General features: G+C 48.1%; 1 protein-coding gene across 3 annotated transcripts; it reads right to left on the bottom strand.

The window, feature by feature from the left end:
• Nucleotides 1-1,447: 1,447 nt before the first annotated feature.
• On the bottom strand, nucleotides 1,448-9,724 carry LOC123378474 (ras-related protein Rab-17-like). Of its 3 annotated transcripts, none has more exons than XM_045032309.1 (3): nucleotides 9,144-9,724; nucleotides 4,255-4,378; nucleotides 1,448-1,594 (listed from the first exon to the last, which is right to left on the bottom strand). In XM_045032309.1, the coding sequence occupies exons 1-3, from the start codon at nucleotides 9,306-9,308 to the stop codon at nucleotides 1,575-1,577; spliced, it is 309 nt and encodes a 102-aa protein (XP_044888244.1). In that variant the 5' UTR covers nucleotides 9,309-9,724; the 3' UTR covers nucleotides 1,448-1,574. The 3 variants fall into 3 exon arrangements, 1 of the variants encoding a protein (XP_044888244.1); XR_006582632.1 differs by having other exon boundaries at nucleotides 4,285-4,378; XR_006582633.1 differs by lacking the exon at nucleotides 4,255-4,378.
• Between the last annotated feature and the right edge of the window lie 8,715 nt (nucleotides 9,725-18,439).

Here is an 18,439-nt window from a genome sequence, read left to right as displayed (position 1 = left end):
AATTCAGTAAACCTGAGCAAAGTCCCTTCAGCTGTTTTGTGCTCCTCGGATGTAAGAGAATCAACTCCCTCCCGCCACACACCATTAAAACTACTGCCTCTCTTCAGAGGGACAATTCCCAAGTATCAGAGGGGGAGCCGTGTTAGTCTGGATCTGTAAAAGCGGCAAAGAGTCCTATGGCACCTTATAGACTAAGAGACGTATTGGAGCATGAGCTTTGTGGGTGAATACACACGCATCCGACAAAGTGGGTATTCACCGAGGAAAGCTCATGCTCCAATATGTCGGTTAGTCTATAAGGTGCCACAGGACTCTTTGCTGAATTCACAAGTAGATGATCTTTGAATCTTGACATGCCCTTAGCATTGAGGCATCGGTGATCAGTTCACAACTAAGTGTGCTGAAATTAACAAGGTTAGATATGTTAGTAAACTGGTTACCTGACAAGCACAAGACAAAATTTGATTTTTTTGCGTAGTCTGCAACAGAAAAAGTTTGCTGGGCTTGGGTAGCATCCTGGCAAACCCTTTTTGTGTAGATGCAGCACCACTGTGCCAGCTGGAGTTTCTAGTGTGGACGTGGCCTAAGTGAGAAGGTCTGATTCTCTTATTTACACCAATGTAAGTTAACGCCATTCGCTTTAGTGTTGCAAGTGTGTAAGTTTGAGGAGAATCAGGCCCTGGTTTATTTCTTTAAATCTATACTATTGAAGTGTTGCCAATCCCAGGTACTCAAATGAGAAATCAGCCCCCATCTTCTCCCAGAAATTCATGAGACTTTTAAACAATGTTCAGAGTCTCCTTATTTACAATCTGGTTTCTGGACCTTCAGGGTGTGCTTGTTTCATGTTCTCAGTTTTTTCCACAACCAGGAGGGCCAGAAAATGTTAGTTTTGGATTTGTTGTTTGTTTAAAGATTCCCAAGTGATCATTTGACTCCAGCAGCTGAAGCTTTAACAAACGCCCCAAAAATCACAAGACTCATGACAAAATCATGAGTTCTTAAGGCAATATTAAACTTGAGCTGCATGTTCTGGCTATTCCATGTCTTGCATTTAATGATTGGGTGACCTTAATGTTAACAGCCTCTGTAAAAGTTTTATAGAATTTGCAAAGGTGAAGGGGGGCGGGGAGGAGAGAGAGACTACTCCTCCTTTTTGCTGTTTTTATTTGTGAAGCTACTTTGCACTGTATTGTATAATGATAACACTGAGCAAACACAAGCGATAGGAGACTTGCAGCGCTTTTCAGGTTCCTTGCATTCGGCAATATCTCCTCTCGAACAATTCTTCAATCGAACACTGACAATAATGAAAAATAAGAGCAATAATCACGGTCTGACTCACCAGCTGCCCCCTAGAACCATGCAGCCTGCACACAATACATAGGGCCAGCCTCCCTTACCTCCTCCCCCCCCCGCCCGCAAAATAAAAACACACTTGATGGTAACCTTAGGTCAGTCTGCCATTTCCTTTAGTTCATGCAACACTTCTTAGTCTGATTGCTTGGCTCTCGCAGGTCCACGCGTGACTTCTTCCAGGGCTGAGGCTGAGGGGCTGGTTCCTTCTGTTGTTCCTATTTCAATAACTCGGGAGCTGTGAAGAAACTCAGAATAAGAAATTCTCGGTCCTTCTCTGCTGAGCTATTGTAACATTTTGTGCTACATACTCGGACCCTCCTTTGACTTTGTTAGGGCAACTTTCCATCCGCTAATGGAGCAGCTAGCGGTTCCCCTGCTGTGTCCCCCTCCCATCAGCAGTGGGCTGGGGTGTGGCCCGATCCCCAACCAGCAGAATGGTTCCTGGGGGTGAAACTTAGAGCAGCCCCAGGGCTCTTTCAATTTATGCCAAGGACTGACCCACAACAAGCAAGAGAGAGAGGAAAAGGAACCTTAGGAGCCATTTTCTCCATCCCTCATGTGCTATTTGGCTAGGCCTGGGGATCTGCCCCTCTAAATTTATTAAGATTTAAAATATCTAAATATGAGCAACAGGGGATGGATCACTTGATGATTACCTGTTCTGTTCATTCCCTCTGGGACACCTGGCAGTGGCCACTGTCAGAAGACTGGATACTGGACTAGATGGACCTTTGGTCTGACCCGGTATGTTCTTATTTATAATGTTGATTTAAGTTAAGTTTACGTTTTAACTTTATTAACTTCCTATTTTTTTACCTTGAGACCCATATGTTTCTTGGCCTAGGACTCCTGCACTTACTATTTAACAAACTTCCATCCACAATTTTCCTCATGCTCCTTTGTTCTTTCTGGAAAATGGTCCCTCCCTCAGGACTCTCCCATACACCTCTTCATTCCCCACCCTAGAACATCTACAGATTCCACCGCTCCTGCATCATGGACATCCCCCTAAAAACATCTCAGGACAGCAAATGTTGTATTGCACCAAGTTGTCTGCAGGAAATCCCATTATCAGATAGAATGGTGATGATGATGTGCAAATCACATCTCTATAAGCTTTAGTGACATTCTTTTAAAAAGGAAGTAGAAGTAGGAGACCCTAACTTGAAACTGGCATAAGATGGGTGCTAGGTGTCTCCTGAATTGTCACTCTCAAACTGCTAGCATTCTTAAGGACCAAGAATATCTATGGGGTAGTAAATGCTTATTATTGGTTCATGATATACTGTAGGTGGAATCTGTTGCTGCCTTTGTGTCCTATTATTCTAGAACTTTCTCCAAGCAGTTTCATTAATAGGAACAAACATGAGAAGACTCTAGTGCCGTCTCACGGACTGCCAAGGTAATGGCAGCGGTTTGCCATTTGTGCACTAGTGCAGGGTCAAGGGGGAGGCATACCCCACGTTTGAATCCCCATATGGCAATACAGGGTCAGCTGGCTAACATCTGTGGGGTAAGCTACATATCGGAGGCCCAGGAGGTGAAGTGGGATGGGTGGGACAGAGCCCCAGGGTTCCAGGCCTGCATGTGGGGAAGAAACGACTCGCCAGAAGTGTCTGCAAACTGCTGGTTCTGGTTAGCCTCCCATGAAACCAGCGTCGTTGGGGGCTTGGCAGTAGTCGGCGTTCGTGTGAAGGGAGGACTGACCACTCGGGATTGTCTCTGGGCATAACTGGTTCTTGGGAGGGGGCTGGATGTGTCTGTCCTCTGAAGAAAGAAGAAACCTCAAAGACTCTCTGGGCCAGTCCAGTGGAGCGAGGCTGACTCAGTCTAGCTGAGCCTCTGGCTCTGTTGCCTAGCACCGTGGTTCTCAACCAGGGATATGCAGAGCTCTTCCAGGGGGAACATCAGCTCATCTAGATATTTGCCTAGGTTTCCAACAGGCCACATTAAAGAGCAGTAGCTAAGTCAGTACAAACTCGAATTTTATACAGACAATGACTTGTTTATGCTGCTCTGTGCACTATACACTGAAATGTAAGTACAATATTTATATTCTAATTAATGATGGTAAAAGAGAAAGTATGCAGTTTTTAGTAGTCGTGTGCTGCGACACAGCTGTAGATTTGATTTTGCAAGCAAGTAGTTTTTAAGCGAGGTGAAACTTGGGGTACGCAAGACAAATCAGGCTCCTGAAAGGGGGACAGTAATCTGGAAAGGTTGAGAGCCACTGTCCTAGCTGGTTCGAGGGCTTTATTCTACCCCCTAAGGAAGAAGGATGCAAGGATCTTGTTTTGCAGCCTGGGTGAGGCCTCTGATCTCTGGCCTGAGGGATGAAGGCAACATGGCTTGGTTTGTCTGGGGATCATAACTGGGGCCAAGGGGAATGGGTCTCGGAGAGAAGAGATCCTCTGGGAGTAACAGTGAGGAATCTGGGCAGTGGGGAGAAATTCCCACTTCCCCATTGCTAGGGCCAGTGACTGGTGTTCCAAAGGGGGGGTGAACCTCCTCCCCATTCAGCGCTCAGCAGGTTCCACCCTCACCCCGGCGGCAAAGGCAGAACCACTCCAGAAGTTTGCTTGTCTCAGAAGTTGGGGGGGGGGCAGCAGGGGGGCAGCCTGTCTGTGTTTGCAATGGGGAAGCCACTGCTCTGGGTCTGTCTCGCTCGCTCTTGGCAGCTGTGAGGCTTGACAGGCCAGAGTGTACCCGTCACCTCTTGTCGAGGCCTAGAGGCAAGGCACTGCTGCAGTCACAGTAAAGACTTTCCAGTTCCTGGACCTCTTCAGGTCAAGTGACTCAACCCTAATTGCCCCTGAGCAACTGGGAGGAGACAAGCGGTGCAGTGCTATCGCTCACAAGGCAAAGAGCTGGCACAGACCTCTCCAGTGCTGTTACCTGTCCAGCGGCTTCTCACTTGGAACTGACCTATGGCCACAAGCACCTCGGTCACTTGGTGGTTGGATTTTGCCGACGTTTCCATGTAGGTTAAGCTTTCACTCTTTGCAAACTCCTCCGCCTCCTAGTTGGGTGGGGAAGGTACAAAAACAGGGTTATTTCAAAGTAGACGTAGGTGTGTTCTGCACGGTAATCACATCCAGCTTGGGAAATGTCCTGGAAAGTGGTGGAAATAAGGGCTCCATTTACAAGGTATTGGCTCTTGTCCTTAGGCCTGGCAGGGAGGCACAGCTCCTCCCTGTGTGATTAGACACCGCAGGCGTGACAGGGCCCTGCCCAGTGTGGACAGGGCTGCAGGGTGCCAACCTGGAGAAGCGAGCTCGGAATGGACACAAACACTAGTGTAGCAGGGCAAGTTGCGGTTCTCCTGACTAGTGGCTGAGAAGTAGGAAGAGGAACATGCAGAAATCTCCAGCTATTTGCATGGTGGCTCTGGGACAAATCTCCAAGCCGGATGCTGCAAACTGCCTTAGGGCCTCGTACCCCCGTCGTTAGCTCCAGCGCTTGCACTGTCAGACTAATGATGTACAAGGAGCCTTAAGGCTCAGAACTCATCTGCATGGTGCATTAGTCTGCACTGGAGTGGGACACATTCCAGTGTGTTGTGCACTAACAGGCCTGTGCGTGCTGCAGTGACGCACACTAGGGAACTCTCTGTGCGTGCCAGCAGGTCCTTATGGGCCAGTTAGTGCACAACACACAAGTGCACCCTAGACCTTGCACCCCCACTCGTGCAGACAAGCTCTTAGTTTACACTGACTTTAGTTCCCCACCTTTCTGAAGAGCAGCGTGTCCGGTGATAGAGCCACCGTTGGATTCCAGCAGATTCTGCTGCGAAGCCTAAAGCTTCCTATTTCCCCAGCTCACGCTCCTTCTGTTCCAGGCACACGGTTGCAGCCAAACTGTTTAGGCAACGCTTGTTTTCTCTCTTGCACAGCTCAAGGCATTGCAGCCGCTCTCTGACTGGACCCTGTTCAAACTCCCTGGCTCACCGGGTTTGGATGCACTAGCCTTGCAGACGGCTTGGTTTGGATATTCAGAGCGAGATCTTGTCCAAAGTGTGTGGGGGGGGGTGAGGAGAAAGGAGTTAACACATTAATACCACCGGGTCAAAGCAGGGGCACAACTGCAACCCTAGATGCACTAACAGGCTCTCCTGGGCTGAGATTTAAAGCCCACAAGTCAGGAAGTTGGCAGATAAGGCTACTGCGCCCAGCCTCCCTGCCCCCTGCTCACCCTACTCCTCTCTCCGCTAGAGCTGGTCAGGGATTCTTTGCCAACGTGTTTCTATTGGAAAATGCTGGGGTGGCAAAGCAGAAACGTGTTGTTAAGCCAAACACGCACGTTTCCACAACTTTCCTCAAGAACGTTCTTCAAGCCCATTCTGGCGTTGGGGTGAGAACCCATTTCTCCCCCTCCCCCCAGCCCAGACTAGCCACAGCTCTGTGCGTAGCGCGCTCCTGTGGGGTGTGGGAGGCCCAGGTTTGAATCCCTGCTCTGCCTGGTGCCTCTATTTCTCACACAATGGAAGTCTTGTTTTCCAGCCAGTTCTAACCCCCACCAGAGCCCTGGAGAAGAGGCATCACAACAACCTTTGTCTGCATGATCAAATGGTGCTAGGCAAGGGCACGTGCTATTGTCACGTGTCCAGCTGACACACAGCCTGCGGCTATAGCTGTATTTCACCCTTCTATGTCTTCAAAGCAGCTAACTCAGGTGACTGGCACCCAAGTTGGCCTAGCCTGGCTGGCAGCAGCCACATGGCAACTCCCTCCCAAATTGTGTCCCCACTGGTGCTGCGCACTCCCGTTCGTGTTGCTCTGGCTTCTGGAGGCACAGCCCGTGGTTCTGTCTGCTGCAGTACACTGAACCACTCTAATTCCTTCCCAGGGGATTGTGGGAGAACTCCACGCACTCTCCTTCTGGGCGCACCAGGGGAATTGTGGGAAGACACTGGAGGCCTATCAGCACTGGAATCGTTTATTCTGCACTCTCCCTGCAAAGTGGGTGGGTTTGTGTGTGGATGGGTGGGGGGTTAACGGCACTGAAGACCTACCCATGTTTGACACAGAGGCCCACTAGTGGTTTGTTACTCTGTGTCAGCGACTCTTGTCGGGCATGACACACTCACCGGTGTGGTGAGTGATACTTATTTAAAAGGTGATGTGGAATATGTCATTTGAAATTTAACACCACATTGCACCGTCACTATGAAATGTTTGGAACAACTCTGTAGCTGAAATCACAGATATTCATTCCCAGGGCTGGCCTTACCATGAGGCAAACTGAGGTGGCAGCCTCAGGTGCCAGACTGTGGGCGGGCACCACTAGGACCCAGAGTGTAGAAAATGTGTCTGCTGCTGGAGCATATGTATTCTCCCTGCTCTAGATGCACAGAGCTGGTGGAGGGCTGTGCTGGAGGAAGGAGGGCACAAGAGACATAACAGGAGGCAGGAGAAAAGGTGAGAGGGAATGACAGAAAGCAGCAGGAGCTGCAGGGAGAGAGAGGAGGAGGCGCCTCTTATGTACCTCTCCAGCACCCCCAGGAGCCTGGACTGATTCACACCAGCTTCTTAGGGAGCTTCCTGTTTCCTGCTGCTTCCCTGAACCCGCTTGAGGAGAACAGGCAGTCACCTGACATAATAGGAGCCAGTTAGGCCCTTAAGACGCTGATATCTTCCCTCACTCAGGCCCTGCTACCAGCCTGCTTATTTGTCCCCTTCCATTGAGTGTTGAGAGCCACTCTAGCTGGCACAGAACAGCAGTCATGAGTGAAAGAAGAAAACGCCCCTCTGGGGCAGCATTCAGAAAAAGAAAGAAAGCAAAGGAAGCTTTTCTATCTAAGCAGGAAGGAGCTCTCCTGAGATACATAGACACAAATGTTCACCGTGAGCCTTCCGGCCCAGTGAGGATGTGAGTGGTGAGGAGATGCCTGATCTTCCAGTTAGTCAGAGTGCAGGTGACCTGGCAGCTACTGCAGCATCCATATCTCTCATCTCAAATGGATGTAACCAAGCACATTCCTGAAGAAAAGCCTAGATCAGAGAAGAGTGTGGTGGAGGCACAAGAAACAGCTGCTGCTGAGTTTAGTTCCTTAAGTCTAGATGATCCAGGATTGTGGACCCACTTGAGCAGTAGCCTGAGGGACTTCCTTGTACTGCCTGGGCCACAGCAAGTGAAACTTCATGTTCCCCAAAGACAATGAAAATAGAAGTTTCCATCCAACATATTACTGGTGTGAAATCCCCAATGGTGACAAAGTGGAGAGGCCACGGCTTATGTACTCAGAAACCCAGAATGCTGCGTACTGTTTTTGTTGCAAACTCTTCCAGTCTAATGTTCCAGCCACATTGGGTTCTACAGAAACAAAGGACTGGAAAAATCTGGCAAGAAATCTGGCATGCCATGAGAAGGCAGCAAATCACCAGAGAGCATTGCATAAGTGGAAAGAGCTTGAGATGAGACCAAGGTTAAAGGCCACCCTAGATGATCAGCATCAAGAGAAGATTGCATCAGAGTCTCTGTACTGGCAAAATGTTCTGAAAATGCTTCCTACCCAAAACCTAGCACTTCAGATCAGCTGTCTGGGCCAAACAATGGAAACTTCCTTAAAACTGTGGCGCTGATGGCTGAGTTTGATGCTGTACTCCAGGAGCATCTAAGAAGAGTCACCACTCAAGAAATGTACATACACCACTACCTTGGAAAAACCTTCAAAATGAGATCATATAGTTACTGGTAACAAAAATCAAACAGAAGATTGTGGCAGATTTGAAGTCAGCAAGATATTACTAAAAAGAACAGGAGGACTTGTGGCACCTTAAAGACTAACAAATTGATTTGAGCATAAGCTTTCGTGGGCTACAGCCCACTTCATCGGATGCATGCAGTGGAAAATACAAGGGGAAGCGATATATACACAGAGAACCTGAAACAATGGGTGTTACCATACACACTCTAATGAGAGTGATCAGTTAAGGTGAGCCTTTACCGGCAGGAGAGGGGAAAAAGAATTTGTAGTGGTACTCAAAATGGTCCATTTGCAGCAGTTGACTTCTGGGCTGCACACCTAACATCAGCCATATGCAATAAATGACTTTAATGGTGCATTTTGTAACAAGAGAAGAACCTAGTGAAAATGTCCTTGCAATGGTGACTGTCAGAGAGCATTTTCTAGAATTTATTGACATTGATGATACTCCAGGAGCTGGTATGACAAATGTGCTTCTTAAAAAGCTGGAAGATACAGGAATTGCGATAGCTGACATGAGAGGTCATGGCTACGATCATGGTGCCAACGTGAGAGGAAAGAACAGAGGAGTGCAGACACGGATCCGAGAGTTAAACCCTCGAGCTTCTTTTGTCCCATGCAGTTCTCATTCATTGTCTTGGTGGTGAGTGATGCAGCATCAGCTTCTAGTGAGGCTGCTGAATTTTTTAATGTAATTCAAAGCAGCTATGTATTTTTCTCTTCATCGACTCGTCGATGGCAAGTTTTGAAGCAACATCTGGGAACATTCTGTCTGACATGGAAACCTACCGATGCACACTCTGAACCAACCCACCAAAGCTCAGAAAAGTCTCTAAGATCCAAGAAAGTTAGCAGCTGAAACAGATGGCAAAATGGGATTTATGACCTCTAACATCGCTGGCAGCCAGTGGGGCCTTGCTATATTGCTCACTGCTAGGAGAATGGCGTTCACGTAAACATTTACTTATAAACTGTTCAGTGTGAAAGCCTGAAGTGCAGCACTCGGGGAACACGCTGCCGTGGTGTTTTTGAAAGAGAGAATCTGCCAAGTGCTGATATCTTACTGCAGTGCACTTACCTCAAAGGTGAATTCCCGCTGAGCAGCAAGATCTATCTTATTGCCGACTAAAACAATCACGAGCTCATTGGGAAGAAATTCCTTCTCTAATTCCCTCAACCATGGCTTTGCTCTCGCAAAAGTTGCCTGGAAAGGTGAGAGAGAGACACACACACACACCGACATTAAACCAACAGATACTCAGCAGCTGTCACATGGCCCAAAGGAGATTGGCAGGTGAGGGGTAAAAATGGTAGAAACAAATGGGTAATGCACTTGACAGATAGTGATGCTAGGAGCACTACTCAGCATGGAACCAGCTCTAAATATACTTGCTTCCCCGAAGCCAAGGATGACTTCTCCTCCATCAGACATGACCCAACCACCATGGATCCCCAGTGGGTCGTAGACCCAGCCTACAGGTGATGGGCTGAGGTGATTGGGCTCTCTTGTGATGGGGCAAGGATTCTTAGTAGCTTGGTCTACCTCTTCAATAAAGCTCTGTTACTGTGAGATGTTACTCGTCAGCAGCCTATGGTCTCCTCCTTCTGTAACTACCATGGCAGTAATACAGACATATGGCCCTCGGTGTTGCGGTTCCTGTGTGTTGCGTATTACCAGTAAAAGGAAAAAACCTTCATAACGTAGTGGGAGATCATGCGACATGTCCCCCTGGAACAGTCCATCAGAAACAGACATTAGTGTAACTCATTTTATCTCTCTCTAAGTCAGGGCTTGGCAACCTTTCAGTAGTGCTGTGCCGAGCCTTCATTTATTCACTCTAAGTTAAGGTTTTGCGTGCCAGTCATACCTTTTAATGTTTTTAGAAAGTCTCTTTCTATAAGTCTATAATATATAAAGTAAACTATTGTTGTCTGTAAAGTAAATAAGGTTTTTAAAATGTTTAAGAAGCTTCATTTAAAATTAAATTAAAATGCAGGGCCCCCTGGACCGGTGGCCAGGACCCGGGCAGTGTGAGTGCCACTGAAAATGAGCTTGCGTGCCGCTTTTGGCACCCGTGCCATAGGTTGCCTACCCCTGCTCTAAGTGGTGTTGGTGCCACTAGATGGGACAGGACGCCACACCCAGGTGTGGGGTTACATGAGGGTAGGGGAACAAAGCGCACTTAGTGATGCTCCCTCATTACCTACTTGGCTGGTGAACTGGATTGGGCTGGGAGGCAGGGGTAGACAGAGAAATCTTGGCTTTGAGGGGGAAAACGTGAGCATTTATTGTCCACTGTCAGTGAAATGTCTGTACCAGTTCCTTGCATGTCTTCACCCATCTTTACCAGAAGAGAAGGATAAACCTGCCCATGATGTGTAGCCCTTACGTGATGTGTGCAGGAAAAAGCAGTCTTGGTTGAAATGTCTGGAGACGTATTGGGAAGCGACCCTACACTAGAACTATTGCAGCCTACCAGCGGTGTGGCTGCATGATCAAGATTCAGTTGGGATATTTTAGAAAGATAAAGACAAACCCTTCTGGAGGAGAGAGGCAGGAGAACAAGCCATCGCTGCTCTTACCTTTCTGGCTATGTCAAATACAAGAAGGGCAGCATTCCCCCCCCTCTAATAAAGATGGCAAACACTATGGTACTTCTCCTGTCCTGCAGTGTCCCAGATCACAAGTTTGACCGTGGCAGTCTCTAAACATACCAGCTGGGTGAAGAAAGAACCTGGAAGCGACAGAGATGGGACAGCTCCTTGAGAAAGCCATAGCATGCACCTTAATTAATGTTAACCTTCATCTCGGTGATCTGTGTGAAAGATGGGTGTCGAGATTCGGTTGGAAAGGGCTGCAGGGGGAGGGAGGATGAGAGAGAGAGAATTAAAACACCCCCTCCCCCACCAAAAGCAATGTAGCAAACAGGCTGGTGAACTGGTCTTACCCAATAACAGCCCGGTAGTACACCAATGCACGTCAGCAGGGTGTAGCTGGGTGTTGCATCGCAGAGGAGCATGGACAGAGTCTGACAACCCATGTGATCATAAGCAGAGAGTTCTTTATTCATTTCCAGCATGCTCTTATATCCCATTATGGCAAGCAATCAGACAGTTGCTAATTGGTTAACAACATTAACACAGCCACAGCTGTAACCCCATAGGGTAATTATCATCCTAACACCTGTTTGACTTATCATCCTATTTACAATTAGCTGGCCACTCAAGGCCAGCCCTTTACACACAATTCCCAGCGTAATCGACTCGTCCCAGAAGCCTAAACAATCTCAGCATTTCACACTCCATTGCCAACACTTCCCCCCTCCACCCAAAATCAAAAAGGAGGGAAAGAAAAAAGGGATAAAAACATTAGCAAAACATTTCCAACTTATAACAACATAACACCACAATCTATCACAAGCCAAAATTAAAACTTTATAAAGCCAACCTATATAACCATGCAATTCTTAACATAACCCCAACAACACCAAACAAAAACAAAGCACAACAAATAAATGGTGTAAATTCTACAGGATTCCCCCCTACTCAATAGCACACCAACTTGTGGCAAACTTCTATTACCAAATCATCCCTCAGATGTCAGGCGATCAAACTGACACTGAGGGAGGGGGGGTCCTAGAAAAAACACAACATAAACCACATAAAACGCAAAAGACAATTCTGGCCAGAAAAAAAAAAAAAAAACAAACACCACAAAACAAAACATAAAACACAACATAAATTTAACTCTGTAAATAAATGCATGGTACATAAAATGCTATGCAGCTAACACCAATTTTCTTAATATCTAAAAAACAAAACAAAACTACCCCTACTGGGCAAGCAATCATTACATACAATATACAAATACCCTTAGTACCATCAGGCAAAAAAAAAGGAAAATTACATCATCAATAAAATCATTTACAGTAATACAATTGCATCCTGACTTACTTCTAAATTCAACTGCTATTCCCTCCAGCAACCACAGAGTTAACTTTGTACTCTGCCTAACATTACTCGCTAGTAGTTAATTACCTTTTCTATCAACTACACCCTCAAGGTTATCAACCAGTATTCCAAGCTTGTTGTCTATTGCCCGCCGCCTGGGCCCGATCCTTTTTTCCTCTTCAAGTTCTCTATCTATTGCGTGCCTGCCTGGGCCCGATCCATATTTCCTCTTGCTAAACCGTACTAGCCCCTACCTTTCTGGTATCTTCTGTGAACAACTATCTGTACTTTCCCACCGTGGGGGCTACATCAAATATCAAACAATCATACAACTGCCAATAATCAGTACATAATACAAAATTTACAAAAATCTAAAAAGGCTAACAAAAGCACTTTACATAAAGGTATTTTGGGTCACATAAATTCAAAGCCATTCTCCCAAATTACCTAAATTTATGCCTACAACTCCCCCCTTTGAGAATACTCAACAAACCTTTCGGCTGAGTGTTCTCAAACTTCAAAAACAAAGGTAACCAAGCTCCAGAGAGCCGGGGCAAGTAATGGGGGGGCAATCAATCATTACTTAGAACACACAAATACCCTATACATTCAGGCAAAGTAAAAATTTATCCCAATTAATAAATCATTCAGGGAGGATCAAACAGAAAGAATCCTGGCATAGCAAACAAGCAACTATCCTCCAGGGGCCCAGGTTGTGTACATCTTGTGGCTCTTTCAGACATTCCATCCACCACTGCAGCAGACATCTCTGATACTAACACAGTTGCAATTGCTTCACTGCTACTGCTTGCAGCCTCAAATCCCGAATGAGCAGTGGTAACATCGTGGACTAGTTCAGGAAATAATATTTCAGGCACTGCTTCTAAAGGCTTTAAAATTTCAGCCGAGGTTTCCATAGGCGTTACAGTTTCTGCAATGATTTGTGCGTCAATTGCTGCAGCTGTAACAGGCACAAATGTTTTTTGAGCCCCAGAGCTTCCAATACTAAAAATGGGTGAGCCAGTATCTGCCAGCTGCACAGCTAAACTCTCTTGCTGCACTGGAGCTGAATAAAATTTATCACCGTTTGCAAGTTCCAATTTTCCAAATTCAAACAAATCCTTTTCCACTTCCGTCCTTAGCTCAAACTTGGTTTCCTTTCGCTGATTGTCATTTGAGCTTGTCGCAGTCAGTAGAAATGTTTGTTTTGCTTCCATAGGCTCCTCTTCGTCTCCCTTTCCACACACAGGCAGTTCTTGAGGACACATGTCGCTCTGTAGAGGGGCCCCATTTACAACTGCCCCTGGGCATTCTGATACTAGGTTAGATGGCGCATCTCCTACATCATTCTGCATGGGGGCCTCAGCTGCAACCGCTTCAGTGTGCTCTGATTCCAAGGTAAACACAGTATCTTCTACCTCTGTCGTCCCAGGTGCCTCAGTTACCCCACTCTGCATTGCATCCCCAATAAAAGCTTCCTGAGTGATTTGCTGCCCATCGGATCCCTGAAGCCGAGCAGTTCGGGTGGGCTTGCGCAAAGTGATGTCCATAGCAAAGGCAGTTTGGGGAGGGCCAGTGGATCCAAACCCTCGAGACCCGCGGTCAATCGGGGTCAATCGGGGCACACATCCCTTGAAAGGTATTAACTGAGCAAGACGTTGTACCAGCAGTTATAGTCACAGGGGGACAGAGGGCACGTACCATTATCCCAATATTCCCCGTATAGTCGGCATCAATAAGGCCAGGCAAAACAAAAATACCTTGTTTCGATGTCGACGAACGGCCAATCAAAAGGGCACTCAGTCCAAATCCTAATGGACCATCGATGTTGGAAGGAAGAACTTGAACCTCGTCAGTCTCCAAAACTACATCTGTCGCTGTGGCCAAGTCCACTCCGGCACTGCCACGGGTTGCTCCGGTGAGGTGTTCCAGGCAGCCGGGTTGGCGGGTGGAGGCACTTGTGTCGTCGCGCTCCTCCGAGGGGCGCTCCGCGATCCGTTTCCCGGCAGCGGTGTTCCATCCTTCGTGTAACGCGCCCCACAGTCGGCGGCGGGATGTCCAAACTTATCACATCGTGTGCAAGCGCCAGTTGCAGCTTTAGGTGACACATCAGAGGCCCGCTGCCCATTTTGCATAGGGCAGTCCCGCCGGAAATGCCCGGGTTTTCCGCAACCAAAACAGGGGCCGGCTGGCCGGGTCGGTCTTCTAGCCCCCCGCTGTCCCCCGAGCAGGGGTTGTAACGCCACGGCCAGTGCAGAGGCCTGTGCCTTAGCATGAATTGCTGCCTTATCCGTCTCCTCAAGCATAGCGGCCCTACCACATGCCTCGATCATTTCCATCAGGGTCGCAGTCTTGGGCAAGGTGGCTAATATACGGCGGCAAGTGGGATTTGCATTCTGGGTGGCAAGATCAAGTCCAACTGCAGTTCTGGCTTCTGGCGTCAGATTGGGAGATCTATCAATAGCCTCTCGAAGGCGATCCAAAAAGGTGGAATACGGTTCCGATGGGCCTTGTGTAATTTTAGCATAGGGAGGGACCGGCTTTCCCATCTGGGGCACCGCTTTAAAGGCAGCCAAAGCTAGTTCCTGTGATTGCTGCAGGATCCGGGGCTCAAGGCGAGCTTGCAAGTGCGGGTCAACAAAGCGACCGGCTCCCAAAAACATATCAGCAGTGGCCAGGCGCCGAGGATCACCATCCGGTAAATCCAAATTGCGGACAAGAGCCAAGTCAACTCTCTTAGCCCAATCATCCTTCCACAACAGTTTCTGTGTAGGTGTAAGAAGCATGTCAGCTAGCTTAATCGCATCGTACGGACACATTGCTTGGCCAGCAAATATCTGTTCAATGATAGACTGTACATACGGATTATCTAGTCCATAAGCCATGATCGATTTCTGTGCCTCACGGATCAACTTCCAGTCCAAAGGGGCCCACCGTCTATGATTAGGGTGTTGAGGGTCTGGCGTAATCACCGGAAAGGCCTCGGGTGTTAAACCTTCAAGGATGGCTTCTCTTAAAACCCCATGCCAGCGCTGTACTGGATCCGGAGGGTCTCCAGGTGGAGGGTCCCCGGGGCCAGGCGGGGCGGGGGGGCGAGTCGAATGAAAGCACTTGTGAAGATGCAATCGCGATGATCCAGGTGGGAAACCTTCCAATTGGTCCAACTTGTCACATATATGCTGCAGCTGTCGACCCTGGCGCTCCATCTCCTTATAGAAGGCATCAGACTGAGTAAACTGAGTAAACTTAGTCAAATCGGGATATGGGTTCGATGGCACACGTTCCACCCGAGCCTCCTCTGTCCCCCCGCAATCGTGGCACCCCCAGGCCCCGTGGACACGGCATGGCTTTGGAGGGGGTGCATACGGCAAGGCTGTCTCCATAGGCTCGGGCGTATCGGGGGGTAACGGGACCGTAGCAGGATCAATCATGTCGGGGCCGATAGCCACATTGGAGGGTAGTGGGGCCGTAGCAGGGGCAACATCATCCATGGGGAAGGGGTCGGAAGCCAAAGGTATCACCGTGTCCTCACCACCGAAAAACTCTCTGGCTCCAACCGGCAACACAGAAGGCATTCCGGGCGTTGGGCGGCAAAGCTCAGAAAGGGCCGCCTGCACTCCTGCCTCGGCCGCGAGAGTTTCCACTATCTCCTTCGCCTTATTCCATACTGGACTCAGGGAGAAGGCCTCCTTATCGCCCCGAGCCACCGACTTCCAAAGCTCGGAGCCTAGCCGCTCCCAAACAGTTTTATCAAAAATTGTACTTGGTTGAACAGAAAGTCCCCTTCTCCGTCCCCACCGCAGCAGACGGGATAACGTATCAGAGGGGAGCTTCTCTCCCTGCCGCTCCGCGATGCGCATCAAATATTCATGCACCGTCCTTTCTTCCGCTGATGCAGCGGTTCCCATGTTAGCTGCTCACCTCTGGGCTGGTGTGTGCCTCCCTTTTCAGATGCCCTGCGGCTTGCCACTCGACACTGAGCTCAGGTGCGCCCCTCTTTTCGGACGCCCTGCGGCTCCTAGCCGCTCGACACTGAACTCAGGTGCGCCCTTCTCTTCGGACGCCCTGCAGCCGCCGCTCGACACTGAGCTCAGGTGCGTCCCTCTTTTCGGACGCCCTGCGGCTCCTAGCCGCTCGACACTGAGCTCAGGTGCGCCTCCTTTTCTTCTTTTCAGTTCAGGCCACCAACACTATCCTCATTCGATACGAATCACGTCGGGGTCACCATTTGTTGCATCGCAGAGGAGCAGGGACAGAGTCTGACAACCCATGTGATCATAAGCAGAGAGTTCTTTATTCATTTCCAGCATGCTCTTATATCCCATTATGGCAAGCAATCAGACAGTTGCTAATTGGTTAACAACATTAACACAGCCACAGCTGTAACCCCATAGGGTAATTATCATCCTAACACCTGTTTGACTTATCATCCTATTTACAATTAGCTGGCCGCTCAAGGCCAGCCCTTTACACACAATTCCCAGCGTAATCGGCTCGTCCCAGAAGCCTAAACAATCTCAGCATTTCACACTCCATTGCCAACAGCTGGGAGATGGGGAGGGGAAGAAAAATGAGAACAATGGTTCTTGCTCAGTCCATCAATATTGGTGGCATTAGCAAGCTTTGGTTTTGCAGCTGTCTAGCTGGAGGAAATGTGATGGCAGGGTGGGAATTAGGAGTCTTGAGTTCTAATCCAGCTGTACAGTGCCTGGCCCCTGTTGGGTGCTGCTGTAACAGAAATACTGCAATCTCCCAGACACTGATTTGTATGACCTTTCTGTCTCAGCTTGCCCAGATGGAAAATGGGTCTAATTAAAATCCACCTTCCTGGAGTGCTGTGAAAGCCAGCAAATGTCTGCAAAATGTTTGAAGATCCTTGGTCTGAAAGTGCTATAGCAGCTCAAATGTGCGGCTGTGCACAGTAGACAGGCAGAAGCCATCTGTTAAGGGCCAGATTGTCTGACAAATACACGGGCTTGAGGTAAAGGGGGCAGTACAGAGCCAAAGCTCTCCAGAGAGCCCTGGGAGGGACAGAAGCTTTCTCTGAGTGCCAAGTAACGTAGGCGAATGACACCACACTCCTTGGTGTAGGCACTGTGACTGCCTGGTTTGTGTGGCAGCGTGGGAGACCCCTTGGGGCCTCCATCCCCACTCTCCTGGCAAAGGTCGGGGCCCTTCTTTAGAACAGGAAGAAAAGTGTCTTTCTGCCTATTTCTGACGTAAAGACACCGAGCCAGATCCTTGCTTATGTAAATTGGCCTTGCCTCCGTTGAAGTCAACATCTAACAGATGGGGATCAGTCCCATGAACATCAATGGCCTCCCTAGCTCATACCAGGGTCTGTAAGCTTGCAAAACTTCCTAAAGAGACTTAACTGACCCTGTGTTGACATCTCCAATAAAAACTAAGGCCATGTTTTCCACCAATGTTGCCTACTGAGATGAATGTTTTTGCTTCTGAGGATGGGAGCACGTAGCAGAACTGGGTGAATAATGGTGGTTTGGTTTTGTTGTTGGCAATTTGAAAAGTCAAAACCAAATTGATTGTAAGTCCAACACCACATGAAATGTTTCAAAGATTTTGACTCTACATCGAGAGAAATTTTATTCTGGGTCGAATGAAACATTTATTTTAACTTTGACCATTCAAAATAATTTTTTTTTAAATAAGACTAAAGGAATTTTTGAAAGTCATTTCAAACAAAAAAAATGAAACGTGATTTTTTTTTCAGTTTTTTTTTAAATAATTCAGTGAAACGACCATGAACTCACAAGGTGGGTGAGATAAGATCTTATCTCGGACCAACCTCTGTTGGGAAGGGACACACTTTCATGCTACACAGAGCTCTTCTTCAGGTCTGAGGAAGGAACCGGAGTGTTACAGCTAAATACTCCGCTTCCTACCCAGACCCTGAAGAGCTCTGTAAAGCTCAAAAGCTTGTCCCCTCAAGGGTGACCAGACAGCAAGTGTGAAAAATCGGAACAGGGGTGGAGGGTAACAGGCATCTAGATAAGATAAAGCCCCAAATATTGGGACTGTCCCTATAAAATGGGGACATCTGGTCACCCTAGTCCTCTCGACCAACAGAAATTGGTCCAATAAAACAGCTCCCTTGTCTCTTCAATATTCTGGGACCAACCTGGCTACATGAACACTGTTACCATGAACTCCTAAAATGTGGTGGTGTCCCTGGATCTGCAGCTGTTTCAGAAAAAATCTTCAGCTGAAATTTCACCTAGTTCTAGTGTGAGTGAGTTTCTGTTGAAACACCAGGAAAATGTCAAAGGCAGGTTTGCTGATCACATTGGAGAGGCTAGATGGGCTGCTTTGACTAGACTGACTGGAGCGATATCATGGGCAGAGCTGCTGGGAGTCTGGGAAGATAGCCTTTTAAATGTCATCCGTTGGAGGCTCCGTTGTCAT

The sequence above is a fragment of the Mauremys mutica genome, chromosome 10 (assembly GCF_020497125.1).
Source record: "Mauremys mutica isolate MM-2020 ecotype Southern chromosome 10, ASM2049712v1, whole genome shotgun sequence".
NCBI classification, from domain to species: Eukaryota; Metazoa; Chordata; order Testudines; family Geoemydidae; genus Mauremys; species Mauremys mutica.
This window is presented reverse-complemented; position numbering and strand designations above follow the sequence as displayed.

What these genes read in the sequence shown, in the direction of transcription:
- LOC123378474 (XM_045032309.1), bottom strand. Translation starts at nt 9,308, where the DNA reads ATGTCGGTGTGTGTGTGTGTCTCTCTCTCACCTTTCCAGGCAACTTTT. An exon ending in AGCGGGAATTCACCTTTGAG is followed by an intron (nt 4,379 to 9,143) that starts GTAAGTGCACTG and finishes CCACCCAACTAG; the next exon opens with GAGGCGGAGGAGTTTGCAAA. An exon ending in AGTGAGAAGCCGCTGGACAG is followed by an intron (nt 1,595 to 4,254) that starts GTAACAGCACTG and finishes GTTTCTTCACAG; the next exon opens with CTCCCGAGTTATTGAAATAG.